Source organism: Oncorhynchus clarkii, chromosome 33 (assembly GCF_045791955.1).
Source record: "Oncorhynchus clarkii lewisi isolate Uvic-CL-2024 chromosome 33, UVic_Ocla_1.0, whole genome shotgun sequence".
Classification (NCBI taxonomy): domain Eukaryota; kingdom Metazoa; phylum Chordata; class Actinopteri; order Salmoniformes; family Salmonidae; genus Oncorhynchus; species Oncorhynchus clarkii.
In genome coordinates this window covers 4,582,784-4,601,230 of record NC_092179.1, presented here as the reverse complement: position 1 = coordinate 4,601,230, position 18,447 = coordinate 4,582,784, and the positions used below count along the sequence as shown (strand labels likewise).

The 18,447-nt window shown below is 42.9% G+C and overlaps 1 protein-coding gene across 6 annotated transcripts in view; it reads left to right on the top strand.

Moving 5' to 3' along the window:
* LOC139393177 (stromal interaction molecule 1-like) overlaps positions 1-18,447 on the top strand; it is a 116,560-nt gene that overhangs the window by 83,702 nt on the left and 14,411 nt on the right. For 4 of the 6 annotated variants that reach the window (XM_071141584.1, XM_071141585.1, XM_071141588.1 and 1 more), the window contains 5 exons: positions 497-674; positions 9,579-9,746; positions 15,300-15,400; positions 15,906-16,141; positions 16,522-16,608. In XM_071141584.1, the coding sequence (XP_070997685.1) occupies positions 497-674; positions 9,579-9,746; positions 15,300-15,400; positions 15,906-16,141; positions 16,522-16,608 (770 nt within the window). The remainder of the gene's footprint in view (positions 1-496; positions 675-9,578; positions 9,747-15,299; positions 15,401-15,905; positions 16,142-16,521; positions 16,609-18,447) is intronic. The other 2 variants (XM_071141586.1, XM_071141587.1) reach the window with 1 other exon arrangement.

Here is an 18,447-nt window from a genome sequence, read left to right as displayed (position 1 = left end):
TTTCTTCATTAAATAGTCCACAATCATATTACACAATTATACAAACAGTATCATACTCACTCATTTATCTTATACAACAATTAGATGTAAACCTCATATCTGAGGCTATTATATAAACAGCGTTATGGTAATGTGGCCACACCGTCTCTCTTGAGCTTCCCAAGTTGTGCCAAACGGACCAGTTCGTAGCTGGATTCTTCGCCGATCTTTTACACTTTCTCTGGAACATTAAATTTGTTTGTACCTCAAGTTCTGTGAGGTGGAAGGATTTCCTTTGTCTCCATGAAAAACTACTCTATAACTGTGTGTCCATGAGGTCTTCTCAGGAATTTACGACCTCTGACCACAGTAGTCTGGTTGTAGAAGCAGAGAGCGGGGGATGGTGCTCGCTGTACTCAAAGAGGGCAACGTCATGACACCTGCCACTATCTTCTTTTGCCCTCTCTTTCTCATCTCTCGCTCTCTCGCTCTCCCCCATCTCTCCTTCTCTCTGTAGGTTGCAGATCGCCCAGGAGGAGCATCGTAGTGTGGAGGTTGAGAAGGTAACGTTGGAGCAACGTCTGAGGGACGAGATCAACGAAGCCAAGCAAGAGGCCCAGAGACTCGGTAAGCTACGGGAGGGAACAGAGAACGAGTGGAGCAGGCAGAAATACGCTGAGGAAGAGCTGGATCAGGTACACACACTGCATACAAACATACAGTACACCTGTACATACACACACCTGTTTAAACACATACACCTGTATACTGTACATACAGTGCCTTGCGAAAGTATTCGGCCCCCTTGAACTTTGCGACCTTTTGCCACATTTCAGGCTTCAAACATAAAGATATAGAACTGTATTTTTTTGTGAAGAATCAACAACAAGTGGGACACAATCATGAAGTGGAACGACATTTATTGGATATTTCAAACTTTTTTAACAAATCAAAAACTGAAAAATTGGGCGTGCAAAATTATTCAGCCCCTTTACTTTCAGTGCAGCAAACTCTCTCCAGAAGTTCAGTGAGGATATCTGAATGATCCAATGTTGACATAAATGACTAATGATGATAAATACAATCCACCTGTGTGTAATCAAGTCTCCGTATAAATGCACCTGCACTGTGATAGTCTCAGAGGTCCGTTAAAAGTGCAGAGAGCATCATGAAGAACAAGGAACACACCAGGCAGGTCCGAGATACTGTTGTGAAGAAGTTTAAAGCCGGATTTGGATACAAAAAGATTTCCCAAGCATTAAACATCCCAAGGAGCACTGTGCAAGCGATAATATTGAAATGGAAGGAGTATCAGACCACTGCAAATCTACCAAGACCTGGCCGTCCCTCTAAACTTTCAGCTCATACAAGGAGAAGACTGATCAGAGATGCAGCCAAGAGGCCCATGATCACTCTGGATGAACTGCTGAGGTGGGAGCTGAGGTGGGAGACTCTGTCCATAGGACAACAATCAGTCGTATATTGCACAAATCTGGCCTTTATGGAAGAGTGGCAAGAAGAAAGCCATTTCTTAAAGATGTCCATAAAAAGTGTTGTTTAAAGTTTGCCACAAGCCACCTGGGAGACACACCAAACATGTGGAAGAAGGTGCTCTGGTCAGATGAAACCAAAATTGAACTTTTTGGCAACAATGCAAAACGTTATGTTTGGCGTAAAAGCAACACAGCTGAACACACCATCCCCACTGTCAAACATGGTGGTGGCAGCATCATGGTTTGGGCCTGCTTTTCTTCAGCAGGGACAGGGAAGATGGTTAAAATTGATGGGAAGATGGATGGAGCCAAATACAGGACCATTCTGGAAGAAAACCTGATGGAGTCTGCAAAAGACCTGAGACTGGGACGGAGATTTGTCTTCCAACAAGACAATGATCCAAAACATAAAGCAAAATCTACAATGGAATGGTTCAAAAATAAACATATCCAGGTGTAGAATGGCCAAGTCAAAGTCCAGACCTGAATCCAATTGAGAATCTGTGGAAAGAACTGAAAACTGCTGTTCACAAATGCTCTCCATCCAACCTCACTGAGCTCGAGCTGTTTTGCAAGGAGGAATGGGAAAAAATTTCAGTCTCTCGATGTGCAAAACTGATAGAGACATACCCCAAGCGACTTACAGCTGTAATCGCAGCAAAAGGTGGCGCTACAAAGTATTAACTTAAGGGGGCTGAATAATTTTGCACGCCCAATTTTTCAGTTTTTGATTTGTTAAAAAAGTTTGAAATATCCAATAAATGTCGTTCCACTTCATGATTGTGTCCCACTTGTTGTTGATTCTTCACAAAAAAATACAGTTTTATATCTTTATGTTTGAAGCCTGAAATGTGGCAAAAGGTCGCAAAGTTCAAGGGGGCCGAATACTTTCGCAAGGCACTGTACACAGCATACACACATTAACACACACACACACAAACTGCATAAACAATGCATACACACACACACACACACACACACACACACACACAAATAAATATTTGTGGAAAGTATTCAGACCCTGTGACTTTTTCCACATTTTGTTACATTATAAAAAAAAAATTAAATTGATTAATTCATTTTTTTAATACACAATATACACACAATACCCCATAACGACAAAGCAAAATCAGGTTTTTAGAAATGTTTGCAAGTATATTAAAAATAAAAAACTCATATCACATTTACATAAGTATTCAGACGCTTTTCTCAGTACTTTCTTGAAGCGTTCCACCAAATCTATTAATTTTAAAATGTTGATTACTTCTACTTGCCTTTATTATTCACCTGATGAGAAGACATGTTTTTATACACATTTTTACCGACCGCCTTGATTCGATCTTTTGTAGCAAATGTGAAATTGTGTTTTTTACATTGGATAAAAACAGAGACACAGAGCTACAAAATGGTATATCATAAACTACATTTAAGGAACAATGGGAAAGTAATTATGCTTTGAAAGTTAATAAACTTGTAATCTCACTTTTGAGAAAATGTTCTTTGAATGATTTGGTACCTACTGGAGAGCCCTTTGTCTACACCCATTCAGCATCGTTCACACCCTCTTAAGCTTTAGCCCCACCTATCTCTTTAAGGGTTGATCTGAGCATTCTGTCCTAACAACAACAGTCAAGCACCCAAGCTAACTGGCTAATGTCGGCTAGCTTGCTAGCTACTTCCAGACACAAATGAGAGAACAGCTCACTAACCATTTTACTCGCCCTAGCAGATATGGTTAGGCTGTTTTCATGTTATCCAGAGCGTTAGTGACTGCAACTGTGCTGCTGGCAACAATTTATGTTTTTTTTGCCAACGTTTACTGACACCAGCCATATTCAACGGGTGTTGAGCGTTTGTAAATTCGTCAGTTATTTTGACTTGAAATTAAAATGTCTTTCTGTCAAAATTGGAAACGTGTAATATCTGAAAATGCAGCTAGCTAGACTATCTTACCCATAACGTTACATAATGGATGGACGCTTCTCCCTGTCACAGATGCCATGGTTGCCCTTAGTTTGAAGATGTAATCTGGAGACAGGTGTTTTCTCCATCTACTTAGCTATCAAACTGACCAGCTCAAATAGACACAAGCGTGCTATATGGCAGACCAATCCAAACTCCTGTCCAGACAACTCATTCTCTCAGCCAACAATGGCTAGCGGGAAGGTTGCTGGCTTTTTCTGTGGTTAAACCAACTTAGCTCATAATTATATTTATTTATTTGTATTTACAGATGGCATACAAGTCTGTTATTAAGGCACACGAAAGTTCACATGTTCCAGTAGGTATTTCCTGCAAAAAATACATTTTGATAAACTTATTTTTATGTTCAAATGGCTCTCCTGTGAAATAGTGACCCGCGACATATGCCTAGTTTCCTGAATCAAGTCATATATGATGGGGATTTCTGGGTTGCCAATTTTTATTTTTTATTTATTTTTATTTCACCTTTATTTAATCAGGTGGCCAAGTTGAGAACAAGTTCTCATTTACAATTGCGACCTGGCCAAGATAAAGCAAAGCAGTTCGACACATACAACAACACAGTTACACATGGAGTAAAACAAACATACAGTCAATAAGACAGTAGAAAAATAAGTCTATATACGATGTGAGCAAATGAGGTGAGATAAGGGAGGTAAAGGCAAAAAAAAGGCCATGTGCCGAAGTAAATACAATATAGCAAGTAAAACACTGGAATGGTAGATTTGCATTGGAAAAATGTGCAAAGTAGAAATAAAAATAATGGGGTGCAAAGGAGAAAAATAAATAAATAAATAAATATATACAGTAGGGGAAGAGGTAGTTGTTTAGGCTAAATTATAGATGGGCTATGTACAGGTGCAGTAATATGTGAGCTGCTCTGACAGCTGGTGCTGAAAGCTAGTGAGGGAGATAAGTGTTTCCAGTTTCAGAGATTTTTGTAGTTCGTTCCAGTCATTGGCAGCAAAGAACTGGAAGGAGAGGCGGCCAAAGGAAGAATTGGTTTTGGGGTTGACCAGAGAGATATACCTGCTGGAGCGTGTGCTACAGGTGGGTGCTGCTATGGTGACCAGCGAGCTGGGATACAGTGCCTTGCGAAAGTATTCGGCCCCCTTGAACTTTGCGACCTTTTGCCACTTTTCAGGCTTTAAACATAAAGATATAAAACTGTATATTTTTGTGAAGAATCAACAACAAGTGGGACACAATCATGAAGTGGAACGACATTTATTGGATATTTCAAACTTTTTTAACAAATCAAAAACTGAAAAATTGTGCGTGCAAAATTATTCAGCCCCTTTACTTTCAGTGCAGCAAACTCTCTCCAGAAGTTCAGTGAGGATCTCTGAATGATCCAATGTTGACCTAAATGACTAATGATGATAAATACAATCCACCTGTGTGTAATCAAGTCTCCGTATAAATGCACCTGCACTGTGATAGTCTCAGAGGTCCGTCAAAAGCGCAGGGAGCATCATGAAGAACAAGGAACACACCAGGCAGGTCAGAGATACTGTTGTGAAGAAGTTTAAAGCCGGATTTGGATACAAAAAGATTTCCCAAGCTTTAAACATCTCAAGGATTGATGGGAAGATGGATGGAGCCAAATACAGGACCATTCTGGAAGAAAACCTGATGGAGTCTGCAAAAGACCTGAGACTGGGACGGAGATTTGTCTTCCAACAAGACAATGATCCAAAACATAAAGCAAAATCTACAATGGAATGTTTCAAAAATAAACATATCCAGGTGTTAGAATGGCCAAGTGAAAGTCCAGACCTGAATCCAATCGAGAATCTGTGGAAAGAACTGAAAACTGCTGTTCACAAATGCTCTCCATCCAACCTCACTGAGCTCGAGCTGTTTTGCAAGGAGGAATGGGAAAACATTTCAGTCTCTCGATGTGCAAAACTGATAGAGACATACCCCAAGCGACTTACAGCTGTAATCGCAGCAAAAGGTGGCGCTACAAAGTATTAACTTAAGGGGGCTGAATAATTTTGCACGCCCAATTTTTCAGTTTTTGATTTGTTAAAAAAGTTTGAAATATCCAATAAATGTCGTTCCACTTAATGATTGTGTCCCACTTGTATTTGATTCTTCACAAAAAAATACAGTTTTATATCTTTATGTTTGAAGTCTGAAATGTTGCAAAAGGTCGCAAAGTTCAAGGGGGCCGAATACTCTCGCAAGGCACTGTAAGGGGGGACTTTACCTAGCAGGGTCTTGTAGATGATCTGGAGCCAGTGGGTTTGGTGACGAGTATGAAGCGAGGGCCAGCCAACGGGAGCGTACAGGTCGCAGTGGTGGGTAGTATATGGGGCTTTGGTGACAAAACAGATGGCACCGTGATAGACTGCATCCACTTTATTGAGTAGGGTATTGGAGGCTATTTTGTTAATGCCATCGCCGAAGTCGAGGATCGGTAGGATGGTCAGTTTTACGAGGGTATGTTTGGCAGCATGAGTGAAGGATGCTTTGTTTTGCGAATTAGGAAGCCAATTCTAGATTTAACTTTGGATTGGAGATGTTTGATGTGAGTCTGGAAGGAGAGTTTACAGTCTAACCAGACACTTAGGTATTTGTAGTTGTCCACGTATTCTAAGTCAGAACCGTCCAGAGTAGTGATGCTGGACAGGAGGGCAGGTGAAGGCAGCGATCGGTTGAAGAGCATGCATTTAGTTTTACTTCTATTTAAGAGCAGTTGGAGGCCACGGAAGGAGAGTTGTATGGCATTGAAGCTCGTCTGGAGGGTTGTTAACACAGTGTCCAAAGAAGGGCCAGAAGTATACAGAATGGTGTCGTCTCACCAGCAGCAAGAGCGACAGATCAGAGAAGTAGTTGGTGACCCAGGCGAGGCAATCATTTGAGAAACCAAAGCTATCGAGTCTGCCGATGAGGATGTGGTGATTGACAGAGTCGAAAGCCTTGGCCACGTCAATTAATACGGCTGCACAGTATTGTTTCTTATCGATGGCGGTTAAGATATCGTTTAGGACCTTGAGCGTGGCTGAGGTGCACCCATGACCAGCTCTGAAACCAGATTGCATAGCGGAGAAGGTGCAGTGGGATTCGAAATGGTCGGTAATCTGTTTGTTGACTTGGCTTTCGAAGACCTTAGAAAGGCAGGGTAGGATAGATATAGGTCTGTAGCAGTTTGTGTCTAGCGTGTCCCCCGCTTTGAAGAGGGGGATGACCGCAGCTGATTTCCAATTTATGGGGATCTCAGACAAATCAAATCAAATCAAATGTATTTATATAGCCCTTCGTACATCAACTGATATCTCAAAGTGCTGTACAGAAACCCAGCCTAAAACCCCAAACAGCAAGCAATACAGGTGTAGAAGCACGGTGGCTAGGAAAAACTCCCTAGAAAGGCCAAAACCTAGGAAGAAACCTAGAGAGGAACCAGGCTATGAGGGGTGGCCAGTCCTCTTCTGGCTGTCCCGGGTGGAGATTATCACAGAACATGGCCAAGATGTTCAAATGTTCATAAATGACCAGCACGGTCAAATAATAATAAGGCAGAAAAGTTGAAACTGGAGCAGCAGCACGGCCAGGTGGACTGGGGACAGCAAGGAGTCATCATGTCAGGTAGTCCTGAGGCATGGTCCTAGGGCTCAGGTCCTTCGAGAGAGAGAAAGAAAGAGAGAAAGAGAGAATTAGAGAGAGCACACTTAAATTCACACAGGACACCGAATAGGACAGGAGAAGTACTCCAGATAAAACAAACTGACCCTAGCTCCCCGACACATAAACTACTGCAGCATAAATACTGGAGGCTGAGACAGGAGGGGTCAGGAGACACTGTGGCCCCATCCGAGGACACCCACGGACAGGGCCAAACAGGAAGGATATAACCCCACCCACTTTGCCAAAGCACAGCCCCCACACCACTAGAGGGATATCTTCAACCACCAACCAGACAACATGAAAGAGAGGTTGAACAGGCTAGTAATAGGGGTTGCAACAATTCCAGCAGATTATTTTAGAAAGAAAGGGTCCAGATTGTCTAGCCCGGCTGATTTGTAGGGGACCAGATTTTGCAGCTCTTTCAGAACATCAGATGACTGGATTTGGGAGAAGAAGAAATGGGGAATGCTTGGGCGAGTTGCTGTGGGGGGTACAGTGCAGTTGACCGGGGTAAGGGGTAGCCAGTTGGAAAGCATGGCCAGCTGTAGAAAAATGCTTATTGAAATGTTCAATTATAGTGGATTTATCGGTGGTGACAAAGTTTCCTATCAGCTGGGAGGAGGTGTTCTTATTCTCCATGGACTTTACAGCTTGAAAGCCAAGGCTGCTTGAAAAGTGGTCTTCAAATTTGCAAGTTTACAAACCATAGGCAACCAATTTGAAGAAGACAATGCTCTCCAATCATTGACTGATCACTCCCAACCCATAGGAATTCCCACTCAGATGACTACTTTTAAATAGTGAAAGCCCTCAATGACAATGTCTATACCAAAATGAGTTACATCTAGAGTCCTATTTATCTCTACGATTGACACTGAAACACATGTTATTTTGGCTGAATAAGGATAGCTAAACTGATCATTTAAACATCTAACAACCTAATAAAATGTTGCATAAGTAAATGTAATACTATCAATTTTGAGATTCATACAACTATTATTGTTATTTTTTAAATTTGGTATGCAAAAAAAATTAAAAAAAATAAAAACAGTGACACTTGGACATATATTGACACATTCAATACTGTCTTGCACACTCTTGCCTGCATCTAGCTGATCTAGGGTGTATTCGTTAGTACAACAGTTGCAAACAAGAGTTTCTATTGGAGAAATGCAGGTATGTTTATCCTAGTTTTGTTCCGTTTGCTTCCGTTTAAGAAATGTTTTTCAACAGAATCTGTGGAATGAATACACCCCTGATCATGCGTAAGCACAGTTCACTTTCATAGCAGCCACGTTGTATTCCTTCTCACATCTATGCGATCTCCTCCTCTCACCTTTTCCCTTCGTTTGTGGATTTCAATGCACAACACATCAGCTGTATGTGACCAGGCGAAAACACCTACACACAGCCTACATCGTTGTCACCATATTAGCTAGTAAGTAACGTCATAGTCAATATAGCTAATAGAAGTAGCGTGTTAGTAAACCCACTACAATCATGCAGTAACTTTACAGTGTATAGTCAATTAACAGTTTAGCAGTTACACCGGCGGGCCCCGGTGGCAATAAATTAGTAAAACCAAAAGCTTACCTTGACTTGGAAAAGTTCCAGTGTTGTGTTTGATAGCCAGCTAGCTAACATAGCATGTTTGAGTCGGGTAAACTAGCTAGCTGCATTTGCTAGCTAAGTAGATGGAAAAAATGTATATTCTCTCTCTCTCTCTCGCTTATCCTTCATTTTTGAAGAAGTTAATTTGTTCAAAACTTTTCAACTATTGCATTTCTCACTCTTTGAGTCAACTATTCACCACATGTTATCCACTGCAGTGCTAGCTATCTGTAGCTTATGCTTTCAGTACTAGATTAATTCTGTGATCCATTGATTGGGTGGACAACATGTCAGCTCATGCTGCAAGAGCTCTGATAGGTTGGATGACGTCCTCTGGAAGTTGTCATAATTACTGTGTAAGTCTATGGAAGGAGGTGAGAACCATGAGCCTCCTAGGTTTTGTATTGAAGTCAATGTACCCAGAGTAGGACGGAATCTAGCTCTCCTCCAGCTACACCATGGTGCTACCCTACAAAGTGCTGTTGGGATTACTGTAGACCTTCATTGCAAAACAATCTATTTTAATCAATTATTTGGTGCCGTGAATATACTTAGTATAGTTTTATCTAAAAAGGATATATCTTTTTAAATGTTTTACAATTTACATTTTTCTAAAAGTCACTGACGATGGTCCTCCCCTTCCTCCTCTGAGCAGCCTCCACTGACCTGCATACACACCTCTACACACACCTACACACACACATACACTCATACACACACATAACATACATTCATGTGTGTATGTCTGTGAGCGGGCATGGGTGTGTATGTGTGTGTATACCTGTGTGTGTCCATCTGTTTGTTTATGTGTGCATGCACGTGTGCATACGTCTGTGTGTGCGTATACCTGTGTATATACCTGTGTATGTGTGTATCCAGGTGCGTATGGCCCTGAAGAAGGCAGAGCGGGAGCTGGAGTCTCGAGCCTGCTGGTCTCCCCCTGATGCCCTTAAGACCTGGCTGCAGCTGACCCATGAGATAGAGGTCCAGTACTACAACATCAAGAAACAGAGCGCTGAGAAACAACTACTTCAGGCCAAAGAAGGGGTGAGACACACACATACATACAGAAATCAAATCATATCAACACATTTTGGTCACATACACATATAGTGGCAAGAAAAAGTATATGAACCCTTTGCAATTACTTGGATTTCTGCATAAATTGGTCATACAATTTTATCTGATCTTCATCTAAGTCACAACAATAGACAAACACAGTGTGCTTAAACTAATAACACACACACATTATTGTATTTTTCTTGTCTATTGAATACAATTTAAACATTCACAGTATAGGTTGGAAAAACTATGTGATCCCCTAGGCTAATGACTTCTCCAAAAGCTAATTGGAGTCAGGAGTCAGCTAACCTGGAGTCCAATCAATGAGATGAGATTGGAGATGTTGGTGCTAACATCTCTGTTGACTACTCTACGATACGTAAAACACTAAACAAGAATGATGTTCATGGGAGGACACCACGGAAGAAGCCACTACTGTCCAAAAAAACATTGCTGAAGTTTGCAAAAGTGCACCTGGATGTTCCAGCACTACTGGCAAAATATTCTGTGGACAGATGAAACTACACATGAGTTGTTTGGAAGGAACACACAACACTATGTGTGGAGAAAAAAAGGCTCAGCACACCAACATCAAAACCTCATCACAGCTGTAAAGTATTGTGGAGGGGGCATCATGGTTTGGGGCTGCTTTGCTGCCTCAGGGCCTGGACAGCTTGCTATCATCAACAGAAAAATTAATTCCCAAGTTTATCAAGACATTTTGCTGGAGAATATAGGCTATCTGTCCGCCAATTGAAGCTCAACAGAAGGTGGGTGATTCAGCAGGACAACAACCCAAAACACAGAAGTAAATCAACAACAGAATGGCTTCAACAGAAGAAAGTACACCTTCTGGAGTGGCCCAGTCAGAGACCTGACCTCAACCCGATTGAGATGCTGTGGCATGACCTCAAGAGAGCAGTTCACACCAGACACCCCAAGAATATTGCTGAACTGAAACAGTTTTGTAAAGAGGGATGGTCCAAAATTCATCCTGACTGTTGTGCAGGTCTGATCCACAACTACAGAAAACATTTGTTTGAGGTTATTCCTGCCAATTGAGGGTCAACCAGTTATTAAATCCACTTGCCCCACCCTGCACTGTGAATGTTTACACGGTGTGTTCAATAAAGACATGAAAATATATAATTGTTTGTGTTATTAGTTTAAAACTGTGTTTGTCTATTGTTGTGACCTAGATGACAATCAGATCAAATGTTATGACCAATTTATGCAGAAATCCAGGTATTTCCAAAGGGTTGACATACTTTTTCTTGCCACTGTATTTTGCAGATGTTATTGCGGGTGTAGTGAAATGCTTGCCCAACAATACACACAAATCTAAAAGTAAAAGAATGGAATTAAGAAATATATAAAAATTTGATTGAGCAATGTCGGTGTGGCATTGACTAAAATACAGTAGAATAGAATACAGTATATACATATGAGGTGAGTAAAGTAGTATGTAAACATTATTAAAGTGACTAGTACATAATGTTGATGCTACCATCTCTTACCACCGAAAATAACTTCTGGACATCAGAAAAGTGATTACTCACCGCGGACTGGAAGAAACTTTTTCCTTTAACGAGTCTGACGAGAAGGATATCCTGCTTTCACTAGAACAGGCCCAGATCCACGCCTTTTGTGTGAAGAAAAGACACTGGAAAAGGGGCCACAGATTGGGAGTCCTTCTGAAAATCCGGAGGCGAGCGAGTAAACTCCCACTGCCTTCTATTCTTCTCGCTAACGTGCAATAATTTTAAAATAAAATAGAGGACCTGAGATTAAGATTATCCTACCAACGTGACATTAAAAACTGTATCATTTTATGTTTCACCGAGACGTGGCTGAACGAAGATACAGACAATATAGAGGTAGCGGGATTTTCCATGCACCGGCAGAACAGAGACGCTACCTCTGGTAAGACGAGGGGGTGGGGGGTTGTCAATAACAGCTGGTGCGCGATGTCTAATATTAAAGAAGTCTCGAGGTATTGCTCGCCTGAGGTAGAGTACCTTTTAATAAGCTGTAGACCACACTATCTACCAAGAGAGTTCTCATCTATATCATTCGTAGCCATCTATTTACCACCACAAAACGAAGCTGGCACTAAGACCGCTCTCAACCAACTCTATAAGGCCATAAGCAAAGAAGAAAATGCTCACCCAGAAGTGGCGCTCCTAGTGGCCGGTGAACTTAAATCAGTTTTACCAAATTTTTACCAGCATGTCACATGTGCAACCAGGGAAGAAAAAATCCTAAACCACCTTTACTCCACACAAAGAGATGCATACAAAGCTCTCCCCTGTCCTCCATTTGGAAAATCTGACCATAATTATATCCTCCTGATTCCTGCTTACAAACAGAAACTAAAGCAGGAAGTACCAGTGACTCGCTTAATACGGAAGTGGTCAGATGATGCGGATGCTACACTACAGGACTGTTTTGCTAGCACAGGCTGGAATATGTTCCAGGATTCATCCAGTGGCATTGAGGAGTACACCACCTTAGTCATCGGCTTCATCAATAAGTGCACCAATGTCGTCCCCCCTAGTGACAGTACGTACATATCCCAAGCAGAATCCATGGATTACAAGCAACGTCAGCACCAAGCTAAAGGCTAGAGCTGCCACTTTCAAGCAGCAGGACCCTAATAAGGGCGCTCATAGAAATCCCACTATGCCCTCAGACGAACCTTCAAACCAACAAAGCGTCAACACAGGATTAAGATTGAATCCTACTACACCGGCTCTGACGCCCGTTGGATGTGGCAGGGCTTGAAAACTATTACGAACTACAAAGGGAAACCCAGACGTGAGCTGCCCAGTGACGTGAGCATACCAGACGAGCTAAATGCATTTTATGCTCGCTTCAAGGTAAGCAACACTGATGCATGCACGAGAGCACCAGCTGTTCTGGATGACTATGTGATAACACTCTCGGTAGCCGATGTGAACAAGACCTTTAAACAGGTCAGCATTCACAAAGCCGCTGGGCCAGACGGATTACCAGGACGTGTACTCAAAGCATGCGTGGACCAACCGTCAAGTGTCTTCACTGACATTTTCATCCTCTCCCTGACCGAGTCTGTAATACCTACATGTTTCAAGCAGACCACCATAGTCCCTGTGCCAAAGGAAGCGAAGGTTACCTGCCTAAATGATTACCGCCCATGGCACTCATGTTGGTAGCCATGAAGTGTTTTGAAAGGCTGGTCATGGCACACATCAACAGCATCCTCCTGGACACCCTAGACCCACTCCAATTCACATACCGCCCCAACAGATTCACAGATGACTCAATCTCAATCACGCTCCACACTCCCCTTTCTCACCTGGACAAAATAAACACCTATGTGAGAATGCTGTTAATTGACTACAGCTCAGCGTTCAACACCATAATGCCCACGAATCGCATCACTAAGCTAAGGACTCTGGGACTAAACACCCCCCTCTGTAACTGGATCATGGACTTCCTGACGGGTCGCCCCCAGGTGATAAGAGTAGGCAACAACACGTCTGCCACGCTTGATCCTTAACACTGGGGCCCCTCAGGGGTATGTGCTTAGTCCCCTCCTGTATTCCCTGTTCAACCACGAAGGCGTGGCCAAACACAACTCCAACTCCATCATTAAGTTTGCTGACACCACAGTGGTAGGCCTGATCACCGACAACGATGAGACGGCCTATAGGGAGGAGGTCAGAGAACTGGCAGTGTTGTGTCAGGACAACAATCTCGCCATCAATGTGAGCAAGACAAAGGAGCTGATCATGGCCTACAGGAAAAGGCGGGCCGAACAGGCTCACATTAACATTGACAGGGCTGTAGTGGAGTGGGTCAAGAGTTTCAAGTTCCTTGGTGTCCACATCACCAACAAACTATCATGGTCCAAACACACCAAGACAGTTGTGAAGATGGCGCAACATAACTTTTTCCCACTCAGGAGACTGAAAAGATTTGGCATGGGTCCCCAGATCCTCAAAAGGTTCTATAGCTGCACAATCAAGAGCATCCTGACCGGTTGCATCACCGCCAGGTATGGCAACTGCTCGGCATCTGACCGTAAGCCGCTACAGAGGGTAGTGCAAACGGCCCAGTGCATCACTGGGGCCAAGCTCCCTGCCATTCAGGACCTATATAATAGGCAGTGTCAGAGGAAAGCCCATAAAATTGTCAGAGACTCCAGTCACCCAAATTATAGACTGTTTTCTCTGCTACCACACGTCAAGCGGAGCGCCAAGTCTAGGACCAAAAGGCTCCTCAACAGCTTCTACTCAATTCATAAAATGTAAAAAAATATATATTCAAAAATACATTGACCCCCCCTCCCTTTTGTACACTCGCTGTTTGTTTGTTATATATGCGTGGTCACTTCGCCCCCACCTACATGTACAGATAACCTCAACTAGCCTGTATATATATATATATATATATATATATATATATATATGTGTATATAGCCACATTATTGTTATTCTTATTGTGTTACTTTTATTTTTATTTTTTATTTTAGTATACTTGGTAAATATATTTTTCTTCTTGAACTGCACTGTTGGTTAAGGGCTTGTGAGTAAGCATTTCAAGGCTAGTGATGGCTGATTAGCAGTCTGATGTCCTTGAGGTAGAAGCTGTTTTTCAGTCTCTCGGTCTCAGTTTTGATGCACCTGTACTGACCTCACCTTCTGGATGATAGCGGGGTGAACAGGCAGTGGCTCGGGTGGTTGATGTCCTTTTTGGGTGCTGTAGGTGTCCTGGAGGGCAGGTAGTTTGCTCACGGTGATGCGTTGGGCAGACTGCATCACCCTCTGGAGAGCCCTGCGTTTGTGGGTGGTGCAGATGCTGTACCAGGCAGTGATACAGCCCAACATGATGCTCTCAATTGTGCATCTGTAAAATGCACAATTGGGGGTTTTAGGGGCCAAGCCAACTTTCTTCAGCCTCTTCACCACACTGTCTGTGTGGGTGGACCATTTCAGATTGTCAGTGATATGTACGCCAAGGAACTTCCGCCTTCTCCGCTGCGGTCCCGTTGATCTGGATAGGGGCATGCTCCCTCTGCTGTTTCCTGAAGTCCACGATCAGCTTCTTTGTTTTGTTGATGGCCCGTCAGGATGTCCAGAACACAGTTGCACAGGGCGGGGTTCGGACCCAGGGCCCCAAGCATAATGATGAGCTTTGAGGGTACAATGGTGTTGAATGCTGAGCTATAGTCAATTAACAGCATTCTTACATAGGTATTCCTCCTGCCAGATGGGATTGGGCAGTATGCAGTGCGATGGCGATTGCATCGTTTGTGGATCTATTTGGGCGGTAAGCAAATTGAAGTGGGTCTAGGGTGTCAAGTAAGGTAGAGGTTATATGATTCTTAACTAGCCTCTCAAAGCACTTCATGATGACAGAAGTGAGTGATATGGGGCGATAGTCATTTAGTTACACAGAAACACACACTCATACACACACCTGGTGAGAAAGTTGATGATGGTGGTTTTGTGAATTATGATGGTGCTGATGATGGTGCTGATGATGGTGATATAGGCTGACAAGATCAAGAAGAAGAGGAGCACCCTGTTTGGGACGTTCCATGTGGCTCATAGCTCCTCCCTGGACGACGTTGATCACAAGATCCTGACTGCCAAGTAAGTTCAGTCAACTGACTTTACCTTGTCCAGCCAACTGACTTTACCTTGTTCAGCCAACCAACTTTACCTTGTTCAGCCAACCGACTTTACCTTGTTCAGCCAACCGACTTTACCTTGTTCAGCCAACCGACTTTACCTTGTTCAGCCAACCGACTTTACCTTGTTCAGCCAACCGACTTTACCTTGTTCAGCCAACCGACTTTACCTTGTTCAGCCAACCGACTTTACCTTGTCCAGCCAACTGACTTTTCAAACTGACTTCACCTTTCATAGCCAACAGACATTACCTTTACCTTGTTCAGCTAACAGACTTCACCTTTTTCAGCCAATTGACTTGACTGTGTTCTGCCAACTGACGTTACGTTTTTCAGCAAGATGGACCAAGTGACTTTACCTTGTTGGGTTACACACCTCACAGGTCCTTGAGGCTCTTTCCATTTTTCCCTCTCCCCCTTACTCTGTCTTTTCTCTCTCCTCTTGTCTGTCACCCCCCCCTCTCTAGGCAGGCTCTAGGTGAGGTGACGGCTGCTCTGAGGGAGAAACTTCACCGCTGGCAGCAGTTGGAGTCTCTTACAGGCTTACCATTGGTCAATAACCCCGGTCTGCCCGCCCTGGCTGCTGCCCTCAACCTAGACCCCGCCTTCCTGGGCCTGCACCCGCCGACCCCGCAGCACCTAATCCTATCAAACGATTTAGACGACATGGACGAGGATATCCTCTCCCCAGGGACGCTGCGGTGTACGTGTCATCACTTTGCGCTTCTTCGCCCACCGACACATCACTCTGTGTTAGATAGGGTATTTGTGGCTCCGGGATGAGGTGTCCCTGTGGTACAAATTGAGGATCAGTTTCCCTTCACTCAATCCTAACCTTAGCTGCAAAATGCAAAACTGTTAAAGTGCCTTTTAACCACCCTCCTGTCTTGTCCTGTATGTGCACAGCGTTAATTGTATCAAACACTTCTTCCTGAACAAGTGACTTGTACTGGTGATTAGCTGTGCCAGGTCAATGGTATCCTATCTTCTCACCACTCTCCTTTTGGATGATCTCCTCATATTCTGTCCTGATTGGTTGGTTTCCTTACATTCATCATCTGTCCCGTGATTGGCTATCCTCAGACGCGGCCTGGCAGATGGACCGGCGAGTGAGTGACCTCTGGCCAATGAGCGGCATCTCCGACAGCCAATCCCCATGGAAGTATTCTGGTTGGGCCCACCCTCCTTTACTCTCCTTGCCAATCCTAACCAAGCACTACTAATGTACCCTTCCAACCCCCCTTTTCTCTTTCCTCTGTGGATTCTCCCACATAGACAGACTACCCCTTCTGTGCCACTACCTGTGGAATGGTCCACTGTCTCTCAGGAGCAGTGGGGTTGAGCCGGACAGGGTGAGGCGGGGAGATGGGGGGGTTGATCTTATCTTGTGGAGAAGCGACAAGAATTTGCCACTTTATAACCACTCATCACATGCCCTCTCTCTTTCTCTCCCGTCTTTTTCTCTCCTTCTCTCCCCCCTATCTCTCTACAAATCAGACATTCTATCCAACTGGAAGACTTCCTCCTTTTTCACTCTTCCTTCAGAAAGGGGTGTTTATTATTTGTCCTCCTCTCCTGTCCTCCCTCTGTTGCTGACTAACCTCCACTTGCAGGTCTACAGTTTGTCTGTCCCTCCACATCTTCTGGCTGGTACACCAGGATATTTGCACATTGAGTTTTCAGTCAGAACACTTTATTTTCTCAGAACATAAAAACGTCTGATAAAATATGATTTCTAGCATGTCTGTCACTTCCTATATACACTGAGTGTACAAAACATCAGAAACACCTTACTAATATTGAGTTTGCCAACAGTCTCAATTCGTCGGCGCTTGGACTCTACAAGGTGTCGAAAGCGTTCCACAGGGATGCTGGTCCATGTTGACTCCAATGCTTCCCACAGTTGTGTGAAGTTGGCTGGATGTCCTTTGGGTGGTGGACCATTCTGATGCACACAGGAAATTGTTGAGCCTGAAGAATGCTGCAGCGTTGCAGTTTTTGACATACTCAAACCGGTGCCCCTGGCACCTAATACCATGCCTCATTCAAAGGCACTTAAATATTCACCCTCTGAGTGACACACAAACAATCCACGTCTCAATTGTCTCAAGGTTTAAAAAAACAAACATATTTCAACCTGTCTCCTCCCCTTCATCTTCACTGATTTGAAGGGGATTTAACAAGTGACATCAATAAGGGATCAGCTTTCACCTGGATTCACCTGGTCAATCAGTGTCATGGACAGAGCAGGTGTTCCGAATGTTTTGGACACTCAGTGTATATACATTATCTGTGCCGAAACTCTCATTCTACAACAGACTTTCATTGATGCATTATATTAAGAACTTAAAAAAAAAAAATAGAAACTATTGGAACCAAGATTTAAAAGTGTCCGTAAAATGTATATAGGTTCAGAAGTTTTATGAAATAGCACAGTTAAAAAATATATGGCAAATAGAAATCCAACTAGATGGTCTCCTGAGATTGATGGGAGGGGGGTTGAGGGTAGCTGAAGGATGGGATTAAAAACAAACAGAAGATGACTATTGTAAAATACTGTGTCTGTAAAATATATATAGTATGTATAAGCTTGAAGTAGAAGCCATTAGTTTACTCCAATTAGTGGAGGGGTGGTAGGGTTAGGGGAAAATAATAAAGGAAACTAGATTTTGAAAAAAAAAAAAAATATATATATATTGTATTTACAAAAAAATATATGGGGGTTGAAAATGATGCAGACAATGACATTGATGGAAGCTACAATCTTAACTGCAATATTAAAGCTGATCTACCCCCTAAAAAATACTTAAAAGGAACTGTTGGCACAAGATGGAGGGAAAGTTGGAGCATTACTAACGAAATTGCCAGTAACGAAAAGGTACGCTTAATCCAGTATAAACAAATGTATAAAATGTATTATTCAAGAGACAAAATTCACAAATTATACAGCACAATGACAGAGTCATGTCTTAAGTGTAAAACTAATATTGACTCAATAATCCCTGCTTT